This window comes from Schistocerca serialis, chromosome 2, assembly GCF_023864345.2.
Source record: "Schistocerca serialis cubense isolate TAMUIC-IGC-003099 chromosome 2, iqSchSeri2.2, whole genome shotgun sequence".
Taxonomy (NCBI): Eukaryota; Metazoa; Arthropoda; class Insecta; order Orthoptera; family Acrididae; genus Schistocerca; species Schistocerca serialis.
This window is the reverse complement of record NC_064639.1, coordinates 240,731,079-240,748,764: the sequence shown is the minus strand read 5'-3', so window position 1 is coordinate 240,748,764 and position 17,686 is coordinate 240,731,079. Positions and strand designations below refer to the sequence as shown.

The 17,686-nt window shown below is 37.0% G+C and overlaps 1 protein-coding gene across 6 annotated transcripts in view; it reads right to left on the bottom strand.

Moving 5' to 3' along the window:
- The window catches only part of LOC126456985 (ring canal kelch homolog), a 140,944-nt gene that overhangs the window by 40,286 nt on the left and 82,972 nt on the right, over positions 1-17,686 (bottom strand). For all 6 annotated transcript variants that reach the window (XM_050092941.1, XM_050092942.1, XM_050092944.1 and 3 more), the window contains 2 exons: positions 14,292-14,469; positions 6,787-6,927 (listed from right to left, as the gene is read on the bottom strand). In XM_050092941.1, the coding sequence (XP_049948898.1) occupies positions 6,787-6,927; positions 14,292-14,469 (319 nt within the window). The remainder of the gene's footprint in view (positions 1-6,786; positions 6,928-14,291; positions 14,470-17,686) is intronic.

The following is a 17,686-nucleotide window of genomic DNA, read 5'->3' as shown; positions in this document are numbered from 1 at the left end:
AGAGGAGGAGGTCAACATCTAGGAAGATGGCATGCTGGGTTGAGAATAAGAATTATGAGTATGCCAACAATTTTGGAGCCCATATCTCTTTTTGAGATGACTTTTGTTACCTGTTTTATACGTGATTCCACACTATCCACACTATGAGAGAGATTTTCCAAGGAGCTCAATCATCTGGAAAAACTAAGAGTACTGGCAAACAGCCTATTCAGAATAGAATACAGGTGGGGCCTATCATTCTTATTTGTAAATCTTATAAGCCTCCGTGAATGTCAACTGCCAATGTGCTGGGGTATAGTGCTTTATTTTTAGTCTCCCTTTCAACAAAAGGAGTGATTCATCCATGCAAAGGTTTTCAAATGGGTATAAATGTCATTTGAAAACACTACGAAAGTGATCCAAAATGGGACGAAGTTTGAACAAGTAGTCCATTATTTTTACAGTACAGTAAAAATTGTGAAATAGACGAAAATCTGTCTCATGAAAGAAGTTGTGAAAAAATTGGACTTTCCAGAAGTGGATGTTTTGACCAGTACTCCAATAATGACAGTATTTTTTGTCCTTATCATAATTTGAGACATAGCTGTAATAATTAGCAGTTTTTTTGGTGTTCACTCTTTCTTTGTTCTGTCAGTCAGATGTTCAGAACTTGGAGTTAAATATGTATTTGTTTCATTACAAATATGAGCTACAATTTCTTGACTTACAAACAGGGGAAAAAACTAGAGAATTCCTTGTAACAACTGTACTTTTTACTCTAGAATATGTGACTGACAACTAGGATTTTCATGGTGTTTGATTGTTATTTGGCCATAACAATTTCTGTTTTATACACAGAGACATGGTACCTTCTTTGTTGTCCTCCTCATCTTCTGATGACTCATCAAATTTTTCAGATCAGATAGTTCACTTGAAAATAAAGTAATATACTACAAAAGGTATGTGGATGATACTATTATCTTATACAATGGTACAACTGAGGAGACTGACAAACTAACCAAAGGCCTCAGCAGCAATCACAACAATATCAACTTCACTGTAGGACATCAGACATTCAGGTCTAATGTTGGCAACGAAGTGGTGTGACAGAAGAGATGTCTACATGCTGTCAATTTTTCATTCACTACACATGCAAGAAACATCTAAGAAGGACTACAGAACAAGTGTGAAATGTATGAAACCTTCTGCTGTAATTGATAATAAGAACTCGGTGAGAAGCATTGACCAAAGTGACATGATCATGAAAACTGTGGAAAACGTCAGGATAAGCACCAAATAGTACTGAAAAATTTTCTTCCACTTAACAGACATAACTTTTTCAATGTATTTTGTGTGTACAAACTATCTGGAAAGCTGCCATTCATGAATTTCCAGTTGGGGTTCATTCAGGAAATACTGGCAAAGCACATAGTCTAAAAAGAAGTTCAAGTGGTGCTTGCAACCGAATTGGCGTCCCACAAAAGCTGACCGTTGGACATCATCTTCCTGATGTTGGACATCATCTTCCTGAACATATGCCAAAGTATGGAACATGTGTTGTCTGTAGGAAAAATACAACAAATGAAAGCAATCAAGAATTTTCTGTCTGCAGACAAACACTGTGTGTACTACCCTTTTATTCTATGTATCATGTAACAAAAACCTTTTCCTTGGTGCTGATACAGATGTAATGACAACATTCTATGCATAAATATTATGTGTATATATTTGTATAAAAATCAAAGTTAAGCAGCAGACAATGTGTTTATTTCAGCATTGTCAAATAATACATAATTATGTGACTAAAACTACAGATACTGTATTCATTTCTGTTGTGTTGATTCATGAATAATCTATATAATATACCTATTGTTTGTTTGAAATAGGAACAAAATGGAAATAATATTCATTTCTGCAAGTAGCATGATTTCTTATGTAGCACTTTGTACAATGTAAAAAACACATTACCTGATACTGATTCAGTGTGTTTAGTATATAACGTAACTGTTAATAGTTTTCAAATACAAAGCATACCATTAAGGACAAGAATTATGTTTACTTCCATGATATTATAGGCGTCACAACAAAACTGAGTGTCTTTTCACTACCTCCTTGCTCTTCCCTCCATATTACTGCACCACCAATGAAGGAATAAAATAAACTCTGTGTACCATTATAATAGAGTACTTCCAATGATGAATGTACATATAATACAAATATTAAATGTCACCAACAAAAAATGCAAAAAAACTGGCAAATTGTGAATATGTCAGCAGTTAGAATGGTAACTGACAAATTCAAACCACCTGTTCAAGGGGCTTGGTGGAACAGCCACACCTCCCTTGCACAAAGTCACCCACAACTATCGGCACCCATCATCAAAGGGTTAACATGAACACTGGCCAAGGAATCTATCGCATGTTGGTCAAGAGCATGCTCTGACCTTCATTATCTTGAAGTCAGATTTTCAGAGTTCAATCCAGTTGTGTTACGAGAATATGGTATTGCTGCACACCAAGGTTGAGGTATGCATTCCCATGGTCAGTTCCATAAGCAGCTGGCGACGTATGTGCTATTGCTAAGCTGATAAGTGCTCCTGTCTATGCAGATTCTTGCAATAATATCTGGAAGTCTTATGACTGGTTAATAACTTCGATTCTCCCTCTGTGTAGCTTTCCCCTCAGTGCATTTGACATTCTAATCATTTTGTTTATTTCTTACACAAGCAAGATAGTTACTTTGTCAGCTGCCTTTTGTCACTTCATTTTAAATTTCTTTGGTCTGGAGTAAGTGAAGTTCTATATCTTTTTAATCCTTTTTCAGTTTAAATATTTTAAAATGTGTAGCAATTTCCACTGAAAGTCCGGCATTCTTGACTGGTGGCTCCCATTAAGAAGAGGCCACCTCAAATGTAATTTGCGTTGAAGAATAGAGGTGAATTATATTAAAATTCACGCAAACTATTTCTGTCTGTGAGCATTCCACCTGTCACAATATATTCATACAACAAGTTTCTACAGAAATACCTGCAGTACAGCAACAAATGTGACAAGATATCCAACTCTGCCATGATCATTGTGAAAGGGTGACTTTTTTTTTAGATAAAAGATTACTTATCTCAGGGCAGGGAAGGAATCAACAGTTAAGCAATCATACAGAGTCAGATTAATATCTTTAATATTCCAACAGTAGTATTTCATCAATTCTTTCATCGGACTGAGTTTGCAAAACTGTAACCAATTAACAGAGCTCACATTTTTCTGACTAACGCCATGTGTTACTACAGAGAACCTAGAAAATCTGGAAAGGGAACACCTGATTTGAGAAATACATGGGTTCACTGAAGTGGAATGGTAAGAACATGATTATTTCAGTCAGACAAATATAGGTTGACATCAAAGCAGCAGAAAATAATATAACTGGAGTAGGTTTCACTACAAGTGGGAAGATAAATGAGATAGACAGGTGTGTATGAGGGTAATGAACAGGAAATTCAGCATGTAAAGCAAGATGAATACGTAATTATTATGGGGGAATGAAATGCTACAGTAGGAGGAAGGAACAGAGGATAATTAAGGGGACATTATATGTCCTATGCCACCAATGTTAAATTATCGAATTTCGTGACCGGGAACTTTTTAAGACTCCAACTAACAATTTCCCATAATTATTGAATGCACCTTCCTAGATACACTGCACTAGAATTATTACTAAAATTGTATTGTGGGGTATGTTATCTTTTTTTTTTTTTAACACTCAATTTTTTGACAGAATTTTGTAAATAAATGAACATAAAAACAAAGCAACTCAGGATATTTTAATTATTCTAGTTCCATACGTGTTGAATCTCTCACTTGCGATTCTGCAAAAATTTCATGTCTCTACCATCAGTACTTTTTTAGAAAACGGGTCATTTATTATAAAAAATGAAGTTCAGAGATATTGAAGTTTAAAACTTTTTTATTACAAATTCTTATACAGACATACGTTTCTGTGTCTTTTATGCACTAGAATTGCCCTGGCCCATAGTCTGTGTCTTCTTCAGTGTCACAACAGCCCAGTGCTTGCCTCCTCCGTTTCTTTCTAGCTTCTTTTGTCATTTGCTGAGCAGCTAACTCTGCTTCACATACACGAAGCTCATCCAGTTCCGCAGTCCTTTAGCTGTGTTCTGTCCAAATTTTACCCCTAACTTCTCCAGAACTGTAAATCTTTCACAGTTCCCACCATTACAAGTTATTACAGCATCAGATACTGCTATCTTTAGAGTCATAAGGCCAACAAATACATTTTCAGGCACATCGTACCACACAACATTAATGAAGGACTCATTCACATTCTGGGTCTTCCCACATAAACACTTCTTTAGTAGCTCAGGATTTGCCAAATCTCTGTAAATAGGTTTGATTGCCAAAGGCAGATAATGTTTGTGTGTAAATTCATACAGGGTGCCAGAAAATTCAGCTTGCTGATATTTACACCAAGTGTTCGGTGGAGGTGGACACAAAGCATGACATGGCTTGATATTTGATGAAAGGAAGTGCTCCACACGGCTCTTTTCATCTTCTCTAAATTGTCACAGTTGCTTTTACACTTAGTCATTTTATTTACATATAAAATGCAATCGAAAAAATGAAATGATCATATGGCATTGTTGGCCGGGAGGCCCCATGCAGGGGGAGCCCTCTTTAGTTGATGCCACATCGGTGACTTGCGAGTCAATGATGATGAAAATGATGATGAAGGACACACAACACCCAGTCCCCTGCTGGGGATTGAACCTGGGTCCCTAGCGTGGTAGGTGGTAACGCTACTGCTACGCCATGGAGGCGGACAACGCAATAGAAGTTAGCTTACTACAAAAATAACCGATAATCACACTACTTTCAACGAAAACTAGTATCAGAAACAAAGGACTGATTTGTTTATTCGTAATGTCAACTTCTGAGATGTAGCAGTAGGCACAAAACAAAGCAATTTACAGCCTTCTAGACTGTGTAGTTCCCAAGATATGACTGCTCTACTGTGGCAGTATGTGTGTAGCCGCGAAATTTGACAGTCACATGTCAACATTCAAAATCTTATTTGAAGGTCTCTCAATTGTCTGATTTTAATGTATTATATACCAAAACGTTCAGTAATGTCCAATGTAAATTATGGAGTAGAAAACAGAAAATGTCAAATTTCAACGAATTTCATGTACAATGTCCCCTTAAATGACAATATTTTACACGTGAATTCCAGGTGTCTGTTCTTTCGGAGCAGCACCATGCAGAATCCGCAGCTGTGATACATATCATATAAAGTTACGTTGGAGGGAGGGGGAGAAAGGGAAGGGAAGGAACTGTATGCAGAATCAGCAGTGATGAGCAAAATGTGAGCCAGCACGGGGCTCAAATCCGGGATCTTCTGCTTACTAGGCAGCACCCAGGCAGTGTTTATCACAAATGTGCAGATTATCTCAGTATGCTCCCTGGCTGACCCACATTCCCACCTAATGCCACCTCTCCACAGTCCCCGTCCATTTCCTCCATGCTTGCTAATTTTAGAGTACTGCTGAGGGTCAAATGCAAATGGGTATCCACAATGGAAGTTGTGGATTCATTGCCCATCGAGGTGAATCATTGATATACGAGTGCGTGGTGTAACCAATTTTATGATTATATTTCCACTGAGAACTGAGAGCATGTCAGATAATTTCCCTGGATTAACACATATTACATGTACGCATGATGTCTGTTTATTCAGACATGTTTGAAAGAATAGACACCACACTTTCATATAAGTGGTTTGCCTCAATGAGCAATGAGTCTGCAACCTTCTGTGCGGATGCACATTTACATTCGAACTCCAGAGGGAATATAAAATTAGTGAACATGGAGGATGAGGACAGAGACTGCGGATAGGTGGCGCTGGGTGGGAATGTGGATTGGTCAGGGGGCATGTAAAGATAGTCCGCAAATCTGTGATGAACACTGCGGTTGGATGGTGCAGTGGTTAACATAACTGCCTAGTAAACAGCAGATCCTTGGTTTGAATCACGGCCGGGCACACATTTTCACATGTCACTGTCGATTCCGCATAAAGTCCCAATGCAGTGGATACATTAGTTCCTTCCCTTTCTCTCCCCCCCCCCCCTCCCCCCCCCCCCCCCCACCCTCCTCCCTACCTTCAATTTATAAAAATGAGAATATTTCATTTAATTTTGTTACTATGCTGTGTTATTAAGGTACCTATTCTGAGACATATTTACTTCTTTTTAGTCCTGTGTCAGGTTAAGGAACAATTGTACGATAACTATTTCATAACATTTTCTGCAGCATTTCAACAATGGCATTATGATAACATTCAAACAGAAACTTTATGAACTACTATGCTGTTCTAAGTTACTTATTCTGGGACAATATGAATATTTCTGTTTAGTCCCATGTTGGCTTTAGGAACAAACATAAAATAACTATTTCACAACAGTTTTTATAACAGCAGAACAATGGCAATATGGCAACATTTAACTACAAACTTTATAAATCAACGAGTGTGGCTTAATTTATCATCCAAAATCTTATAATTATTGTAACCAGTGAATGAGACAATACTTGAAATAGTCTTAGGTACAGGTCTTGAGAACACATTAATCTTGAAATATTTTGAAGATCATTTACAAGGAAGAAAAATTAATACTGAAATAAATGAAACTACAATGAACTAGAGTATTAAATTTTATTCTGAACTTAACATCAATTCTCATGGATATTTTTATGTAGGTGCTAAGCCCGAGAAATGCAAACGTAATAATGAGTAATTACTCACAGCATACAAAAACCCATTTACGACGCCAACGCCAACACTGCTCCGTCTTGTGGACATAGGTGCGATCATTCTCCATTCACGGTTTCTAGGATCATACATTTCTGCTGAATTCAAACCAGTAGACCCATCAAAACCTCCAACCTGTAAAAAAAATCAGGTCACGTAAGTAAGCACATACATTGAAGACAAAAAGTTATGCATGTAGTCCAAATATCTCTTCAAGTTTCTACTCTCTTGTATTTTAAACTGTCTTAAATTATGCCAAAACTGTTTTGAAGCTCAAAGGCATTTTGCGCCTGCTGAAAGCCTTGTAAAACCTTGGGCATTTTATACTTTGAGCTCAAATTTTGCACATCATAGTTTTATTTTATAAGGCACATATATGCAGTATTTCATTCAGATTAGAGATGGTCAGGTGCAGACCACTCAGCCACTTGGTGCGGAATTACCCATTTCAGAACATCTTAACAGTCACATATAGAAATGGAGTTTTTATCATGTTCAGAAACCCAACTGAGTCTAATGGGCAACGCAGTTTAAGAAAATGAAATAGTCTAAAAAATTACATTTAAAAACTGATGAAATTTTAATCAGATGTTTCCAAAAGTCACGTAAGTCAGCTGCAAAAGTTGAGAAACACTTCAAATTTTTGAAAATATTGGCTAATAGATTAATGCCAACAAAAAACTGACATTAGATGCAAGTCACAGTGAAATCTTGAGCTCCAACTCTAATATGCAACAAACTGACACAATTCCTGCATGGAGAGAATATAAATACAGGGGCTGGACAAAAATATGGAAACACTCCCCCCCCCCCCCCCCCCCCAAAAAAAACATTACCACGTCTAATGCGATGTAAGAAACCCAATTGTAATCAAAAAATTCATAATCAAAACAGCTTCCAGTAATCTCAGAATGGGTAAATATAGGTACTGTATGGTTTTCAGGTGAATCTTATACAATTCTTCGCAGCCTGCTCTGCAAAGTTGACCACAAACACCCAATAATCTGTTGAATGTGATGGCCAGAGGAGATGCAACAATTTGTCCTTGTGAGCACAAAACCAGTTTCTCGGACAATGTGAGCTGTCGTCATGGAACACAGTATCATCATTGGGGAACAAACATTGTACCATGGGATGCAACTGATCAGCCAAATTTAGTCACATAATCCTTGGAAGTAATGCGACCCTTGCAGAGTACTCATGGCCCCTTGCAATACCATGACATGGCTGCCCGAATCATCACTAAACTTCCACCATGTTTCACTCTTGGCAGCAAGCAGTCTGCATAGTAGGCTTGGGATGGCTCTGTCTCGGCCGGAAGTTGGAAACAGTGTGAAAAAAGACTCATCCAACCAAATGACTTTCTTGCACTGCTCCGTAGTTATTGATTTACGGCTTCGGCACTGTTTTCTCGTTACAGGTACTTGCATCACTGATGAGTGGTTTTGGAATTCCAGCTCACCCTACAACTCCCCTGCATATGGGGCTCCCTTCACATTGTTTTGGTGCTGGCAAGTTCACGAGTGCAAGATTCAGTCCCGTAGTGACTTTTGCAGCTGCCATCCTCTTATTTTCCATCATAGTCCTCTTCAATGAACATCTGCAGGATCACTCAACACATACTTTCGTTTGCAATTGTAACTTAGCGGATGGTGTTTTTCTACTTTCCCTGTATGCAGTATAAATCTTTGACATGCTGTCCCTTGAAACACTGAACACTTCGGCTACCTCAGTTACAGATGCATCCAACATACAGGCACCAACAGCTTGCCTACATTTGAATTTATTTAGCTCTGATATTCACTCACAACTACACAGAACACTGTTCTGAGCGTGACTAATGCTTGGAATGTATTGAAGACATTGCACAGGGGCTGTTCATGGTCAAATAAAACAGTGAAACCTGAAGGCGTGGCTAGCATCCATCTGCATCTACTTTCAAGCATGCATTTTTTGGAGTGCTTCCATATTTTTGTCCAAGTAACTAGGCCTCTGTAGCTACCCTCATCTCTCTGATGATATTCTCATGATCCACCATGTGAAATATACAATGGACACAATATAAGTGTTTTGCAGTCTTTGTAAAATATTATTGCTGATAAATATCATATTGGTCCTTCAAGCTTCACCACACATTAAAGACACACAAATACTGTTTACCACTTAAGAGTTTTGATCATCACTTAACACTACACTTTTATCTTGCTATATAATTATAATAATTAATCTTACAAATTTCTACAACCTGGAAGGGATGGCAGTAAGCTGAAAAATGGAAAGCAATATTGTAAGTGTGTACACTTTTGTGGTAAGTTTCAATTTGAATAAAATCCTTTTGGGCATTTAGTTGCAGTCAGTCAAATAGAAACAAAATCTGACATTTTGACAGACTTTCAGTGGTCCTCTTTGGAGCAATGAAGATGCTGCATTCTAATGATGTATTCCAAGTTTACTGCATCCTATTAAATTTTCAGTTATCACATGACAAAAGTCACTTTCAACCTTCCATCACGAAAAGTGGGGTTTGTACGATGATATGCGAAGAGTGTCAGCCATGCTACATAGGACAAACTGGGTGGTCAGTCTTTACTAGTCTCAAAGAGCACCACAGAAGAGGCCAGATCCTTGCTGTGCTAAATATTATTTGGACCGAAAGCACAAATATGTGATAAATGTAGAAGACTTACACAGAGAAGGAAAGGGTGCAAAACTGATTTTACTATAAATTAATAAACAGATTTGTGTTTTCATTTATTTACTACAGAATTAGTTTCAATTATGTGTCTCTGAAGATTTCTGTGGGATATCAATGCAATAAAATCTGTTTCTGGCCACATAAGATTGCAGTATGAGAGCAACATTTCAGACGTGCTACTCCCTTTGCATCTTACCACGAAGTGCCAGTGTATCACAGTCCATCTAATTATATAGGTATTGAAGGAGGGCACTTAAATCTCACAACAGTACAACAGGAGCATGGTCAACCGTTTATGAAGCTGGCAACCCTTGTCCACCATCTGTTGCTGCCCAATGGGATGCCTCTCCTGTCTTCACTACTTCAAAGCCTGGTTACCATGCTGCACTGATCGCAAAACACTTATCTCGATGAAAAAACGTTCACTGACACTTGAGGTACATGAGCTGATGAACTTCCTTGATAAGTGTTTTGCCCTCAGTTCAATTGTCCACCCCTTTTAGATAATACCATAACTTCTACACAAGAGTGAAGCTGAAAGCAGTTTTTCATCACCGGTGGCCATCATTCATAAACAGATTACACAAAACCCATTTATATAAACAAAATTGTGATTCCAGTGTACCAAGCCCTATTCAAGAGAAAGTTTAGTAACAGGCAGAGAAAATGTTATCCTAATGAATGTTGTAAGGTTTTACAATACAGATGTAACTATTTCATAATTAAAATAATCCACACAGTTAATCTTTACAGTTTAAGTTGAGAAGCGATACATTAAAGAAGTTTACATGTGCTCACATTTGTTTGGTGCTACCTTTGGAAAGAAGTGTTTCGTATAGTTTTTGCAATACACAATGTTTCACTGAGAACTCACAGTTGAATCAATAATAATAAAAATAATAATAATAATAAATCCCATGGATTCCCAGGAAAAGAATAGGCCTCCGATATGTTCTGCCAGTCATAAAAGGCGACGAAAAGAACAATCCACTAATAAGGCTAACCCCCCTTTTAGTGTGATTAATTGGTGCAGGACAGAACTAATGAAGCCTTGGACAAGCGCTGTCATGATCGGGGACGACGCTTGAACTCTACGCCCGTCCACAATGGTAACGACATTGCTAGCCACACGGAAAATGATTTAAATCCAAAATAGAAGTGTTTTGCAGGATTTGCTTCCTGCGACCATTCTAGAAGGAAAACAAAGACAGAGGATGAGATGGTCAGATGAAGTTAACCGACTCCTCATGTTCTGTTATTACCAAGCAACAAACTTAGGAACCAACACAACTGGATACAGATCACATTTATTACCAGATACCCAGAATTAAAATTTTTAACAGAACAATGACTAGCTGATCAGATTCGTGTAATAATCAAAAATAACAGGATACCCCAGCCCGAATTAGAAAACATCAAACAACAAGTACAACAAATACTGGAACAAAATAATGTGCAATCAGAAGAAGAAGAAAATACAGTAATGGACACAAACAACCCAGAGCAAACAAACAAAGAACAACACGCATCAATTAAACAATCAGAGGAAAACGAAATCTTAAGACAGCCACCAGAACAAGCACAAATAGAACACAAAGTGACACACATGTTAGATATAGAAGAAAAATTTCAGCTGACATATACAGAATACAAAGACACAAATACAGACATTAGACCATTCTTGCATAGACCACCAAATAACCCACAAGTTGAAACAACAATAACAACTATCAACACAATCATACACAACAAAATAAATGAAAATACAACTATGGAAGAGTTACAACTACTGGTTTATATAGGAGCACTCACTACACTAAACATACACACTAGGCAGAGATCAGAACCAGCCAACACACAGAAGAAACCCACAAAACCAGCATGGCAACACATGCTACAGATCAGAATAGAAAAACTGAGAAAAGACATCAGACAGCTAACACAATTTATAACAAATGAAATATCAGACAAAAAACGAAAAAAGTTAGGTAAAATCTCACAACAAGAAGTGATAGAGCAATTAGATGAAAAGAGGCAGAAATCACAAGCATTGGCCAAACGACTTAGAAGATACAAAAAAAGTGAAAATAGAAGGAAACAAAAGCAAACATTCAACACAAACCAAAAGAAATTTTACCAGACAATAGATAACACACTCATTAAAATAGACAATCCACCAAACATAACAGACATGGAACTCCTGGAGTAACATATGGTCAAACCTGATACAACATAACAGACATGCATAGTGGATACAAGCAGAAACAGACACATACAAGATGATACCACAAATGGCTGAAGTGATAATTTTGCAACATGAAGTCAACCGAGCAATTAATTCCACGCACAATTGGAAAGCCCCTGGAAAAGATAAAATAACAAATTTCTGGCTAAAAAAGTTCACCTCAACACATTCACATCTAACTAAATTATTTAACAGTTACATTGCAGACCCATACAAAGTCCCTGATACACTTACACAAGGAATGACTTATCCGAAACCTAAAGATCAAGCAGACACAGCAAACCCAGCAAAATATCGCCCCATAACACGCCTACCAACAATATACAAAATATTAACTTTAGTCATTACACAGAAATTAATGAAACATACAACACAGAACAAAATTATAAATGAAGAACAAAAAGGCTGCTGCAAAGGAGCACGAAGATGTAAAGAGCAACTGATAATAGATGCAGAGGTGACATATCAAGCTAAAACTAAACAAAGGTCGCTACACTATGCATACATTGATTACCAAAAAGCTTTTGATAGTGTACCCCACTCATGGTTACTACAAATATTGAAAATATACAAAGTAGAGCCTAAATTGATACAGTTCCTAAACATAGTAATGAAAAATTGGAAAACCACACTTAATATCCAAACAAATTCAAATAATATCACATCACAGCCAATACAGATTAAGCATGGAATATACCAAGGAGACTCATTAAGTCCTTTCTGTTTCTGCCTTGCTCTGAACCCACTATCCAACATGCTAAATAATACAAATTATGGATATAATATTACTGGAACATACCAACACAAAATCACACATTTGCTATACATGGATGATCTAAAACTACTGGCAGCAACAAATCAACAACTCAACCAATAACTAAAAATAACAGAAGTATTCAGCAACGATATAAATATGGCTTTTGGAACAGACAAATGTAAGAAAAATAGCATACTCAAGGGAAAACACACTAAACAAGAAGATTACATATTGGATAACCACAGCGACTGCATGGGAAAAACAGAGGCCTACAAATATCTAGGATACAGACAAAAAACAGGAAGAGATAATACAAATATCAAAGAAGAACTAAAAGAAAAATATATACAAAGACGGACAAAAATATTGAAAACAGAATTGGCAGCAAGAAACAAGACAAAAGCTATAAATACTTATGCTATACCAATATTGACCTACTCATTTGGAGTAGTGAAATGGAGTAACACAGACCTAGAAGCACTCAATACACTTACATGATCACAATGCCACAAATATAGAATACATCACATACATTCAGCAACAGAAAGATTCACATTAAGCAGAAAGGAAGGAGGAAGGGGATTTATTGACATACAAAACCTACATTATGGACAGGTAGACAATTTACGAAAATTCTTTATAGAACGAGCAGAAACTAGCAAAATACACAAAGCAATCATCATCTAAATACATCGGCTACACCATTGCAATTTCATAACCACTTCTACAACCCTTTAGATCACATAACATCAACAGATACAAAGAAAGTAAATTGGAAAAAGAAAACACTACATGGCAAGCACCCGAATCATCTAACACAGCCACACATTGATCAAGACGCATCCAACACATGGCTAAGAAAAGGCAATATATACAGTGAGACGGAAGGATTCATGATTGCAATACAGGATCAAACAATAAACACCAGATATTACAAAAAGCATATTATTAAAGATCCCAATACCACAACAGATAAATGCAGACTTTGCAAACAACAAATAGAAACAGTAGATCACACCACAAACAGATGTACAATACTACCAAATACAGAATACACCAGAAGACATGACAATGTAGCAAAAATAATACATCAACAACTTGCCATACAACATAAACTAAAAAAACAACACGTTCCCACATACAAGTATGCACCACAAAATGTACTCGAGAATGATGAATACAAATTATTCTGGAACAGAACGATTATAACAGATAAAACAACACCACATAACAAACCTGACATCATACTCACCAATAAAAAGAAGAAATTAACACAACTAATCGAAATATCCATACCCAATACAACAAATATACAGAAGAAAACAGGAGAAAAAACTGAAAAATACACCCAACTGGCTGAGGAAGTCAAGGACATGTGGCATCAGGATAAAGTTGACATTATACCAACTATACTATCAACTACAGGAGTCATACCACACAATATCCACCAGTACATCAACGCAATACAGCTACATCCAAACGTATATATAAAACTACAGAAATCTGTAATTATTGATATATGTTCAATTACCCGAAAGTTCCTAAATGCAATGTAACATATACCGTACAATTAAAAGGAAGTCACGCTTGATCAAGGTCCTCGTCACTTTCCATTTTTAACCAGACATAATGTCTGAGAAAGGAAAGAAATAATAATAATAATATGCTTACCCCTTTACATGATTTTGATTATATTATTACAAAGTTCGATGTGTAAATGGCTGTGGTTGTTACCCCCAATAAAATAAACATTTTACAATAAAATAAGCAGCAAAGTATGTTCAACAGTATTTGAAACTTACAGCATAGATACAATTGTGCAAAACTGCTACTCCTAGGGTAGAGCGTCGAGCTTCCATACTTGGACATGTGAACCATTCATCCAATGATGCATCATAAACATCCACAGTACGAACTCTTAACGAGCCATTAAAACCTCCAACTGTGTAAACACGGCCGCCAATCATTGAAAGCCCTGCCCTGAAAGAAGTAGGAAACAAGTATGTAAGATTTTCTGTGTGTTACTTTGTATGTCACAATATGATGGCTGTCCAGACAATTCTGTCATCTTACAATTATGATGTGGTACATAATATCAACTGTACAGATTTTCTGGTGCCTTTTGCCTTTAAAGTTCTCAATTCATCACCCAAACTTAAATTAATTTTTATTTCAATTATTTATGTGTCAATGATCTTCTTTCATACAACAGATATCATGTGTACTTTATGATGAAATACCTTGTTCATTTGGTGTCTGTTGCACACTGCAGAAACCCTGTTATTACGAGATGAATCAACACGTAAAAGTTGGTCAGATCATACTCAAATATTTACAAGTATTTCCTACACACACTTATTGAAATATTTCCTGCTGATTCTCAGGAACCACAGAGCTCGATGAGTTGAATGCTTCTTCAGTTGCAAATATTCATGTACGAAAGCTTTGTGTCAAGTACACACAAGAATGGAGGCATTAGTTAAACTAGTAATAAGAGCAAATAGTGCAACATGTAAAGGTAATCACACACACCATACAGTCGAGGCATTGAGCACTAGACAGCTACACTTACTGGTAATTTCCTTCCTCCTCCATTTGTTAGTCTGTGAACTCGAAGTATCGACACTGCCAAAAGCTTAGCTACAAGTTCAGTCTTGTTTGTGTGTCTGTCTAGTACTCACTGGCTTGACCAGTTCATGTGCTGCTATCTTTAGCCATTCCACTATTTATATTCCACGCATGACATTCTGGCACTATATTAGAAACAAAAGTACAGAGTGTCCAACACGCCGTAATGTGAAACTCTTATAAAAAACATAATAAACAACCCAGACAATTCTGTTATGTTTTGAATGGCGGATTAGCTGAGGAATTTATTATTTCTAATGCTATATCAAATTAAATTTTATTTTTATTCATTTTTTTACTTCATGTGCTGACAACTGAAGACAGAGAAAGATTTTCAACTAACTGAAAATCCCAATGAATACTAAAGCACAAATCATGTGGTGGTATGCAGAACTAGAGTCTATTATTGCAAATTTAATGGTGTTTTTGTGAAGAGTAGCACAGACACCCTCCTGATGCCAAGAGAACTGAGGCAAGCAAAGTAGTTTTCCTAGGGACAGGATCTCTTTTAAGAGACATGGTGATGCAACATCAACAACATCAGAGGAGGCTGTTATTCACATTTCAGATATGTTTGCAAGACACATTAAGAACTCCATTCGTATGGCATCATGTGAGCTTGGTGTCCCAAAACCAACTACCTATGATTTACTACACAACTGCCTCACACCTTATGCAAACAAAGTGCAATTGTTACATGAGGTGAAACCTGATAACAATGTTTGCTGAAGATGCTCTTCAGCACACTGAACAACAACTTCTTGACTAAGACTACATTTTCCGATGAGGCAACAATTCACCTCAGGGGAAATGTCAACAGACACAATGTGTGAATTTAGGGTAATGAACATTATCATGAGACCACAGAGCATCAATGAGACAGCCCACAAGTCAACGTTTGGTGTGACTTAATGGAGGATGAAATTATTGGACCTTTTTCCCTTGCGGAGACAGTTGCCACTGGTCATTCATGGCTTGGTATTTCAGTAAATTTTTTGTTCACTCTGATAAGACATCAACGTCCACACCTGCTCCCAGCATAATGGAGCACATTTACACTGGCATCTCGATGTTTGTAACACAATGAGTGTTGAATTCCCACAAAACAAATGCTAAAGAATACCTACAGAGAGATCCTCCATGCCACTCCTGGGACTCATGAGCAAATGTGTGACTGAACAGACAAAGCTTCAAAACTCTGTGTATGCAGTGTTATATGACCCTTCTTTATGCATCAAATACATGTTGTATTACTGAGGTATAAAATTCAAGTGTTATGTCTCATACACACAGTAGAGTTACTATTAATAAAATAGTCAAAGAAGTAACTTTGGAATAGCATTGCACTACTGCATTGTAAAAATTGTGAATAATCCAATATGTTTTTATAGCAACTGTTGTAACTCTATAGTGTAAGTGTACTAACTCAAACAATGAGTAGCACAAATGCCACCATGGCCAGCCTAGAGAGGTCATCTGACAATCTAGATGGAAGGGGCAGCAAGCACTGTGCCGTGCGCACAACAGTCCAATATACGCCTAGACTGCCAGGCCCTTGGCCTCACTTATGTTTACCTGCTTATTGTATGCTCACCTATGAGACTGGATATTAATGTATTCTCTAGTTATGAGACTTTGTACTGTTCTACACTTCATTCAGTATTGTTGTGGATCTCGTAATGTAGAAGCAAAATAAAATTTGATTGACGTTATTTCTGATATTGTGTCTGTAAAACATTACAACACCAATAGCAATAATAATCATTATTAAAAGGAAAACAATAGTGTGAATCAGGAATTCATTTCACCTCAGTCAACAGTGTGAAAGAGATAGTATTGTACTATTTTCAGCCCCATCTCATCCACATTAATATGAACAATATGATAAGAATTTCTGCGGACAAAGACTTCAGTGCTTACATAAGCAACAAATACATTCAATACTCTGCTTATGTTATGCCTTTTTGTCTATGGTTCAAGATGTCAGATTTGAAAAAAAGTTATTTTGAACACAAAAATCAGTCTGGCATCCAATGACAACTACTACCAAAAAAGGTGAAAATGGAAATCTGTCAGCAAACGCTGTGTACTCTTGTGAATGGATCGCCACCCGTCTCTATATGAGAAGGCCTGTTCATGCAAAACAGCTGGTGAAATCTGCTGAAGCGATCAATGAACAAGACCAGAATCTTCAAGGAAGAGAAATGTCAAATTTGTGAACCAATTTCATGTTATGTACAACCTTCCATTTGCAGGCTCATATAGTAGATACTAATTCTTTAGGATGTTTGGGGTTGAATGTAAGAGACAGGTGTTGCACCTGGGTGTAGCACAGGATATTAACCATGTGACAAACAGTTGGGACTGGGTTAAGATATTTTATACATTAGGTGGGTAGTGGAATACCACGTAAGGTGCCAAAATAATACTGCACAGTATGTTACATGTCATGTGTCACCTTAACTCATTAGAGAGAATTAGAGCTGTTGGGTAATACGATAGCATAATGTACCATGAAGTTATACATGTTGTGTGTATTTTGCTGCAGAGAGAGAGAGAGAGAGAGAGA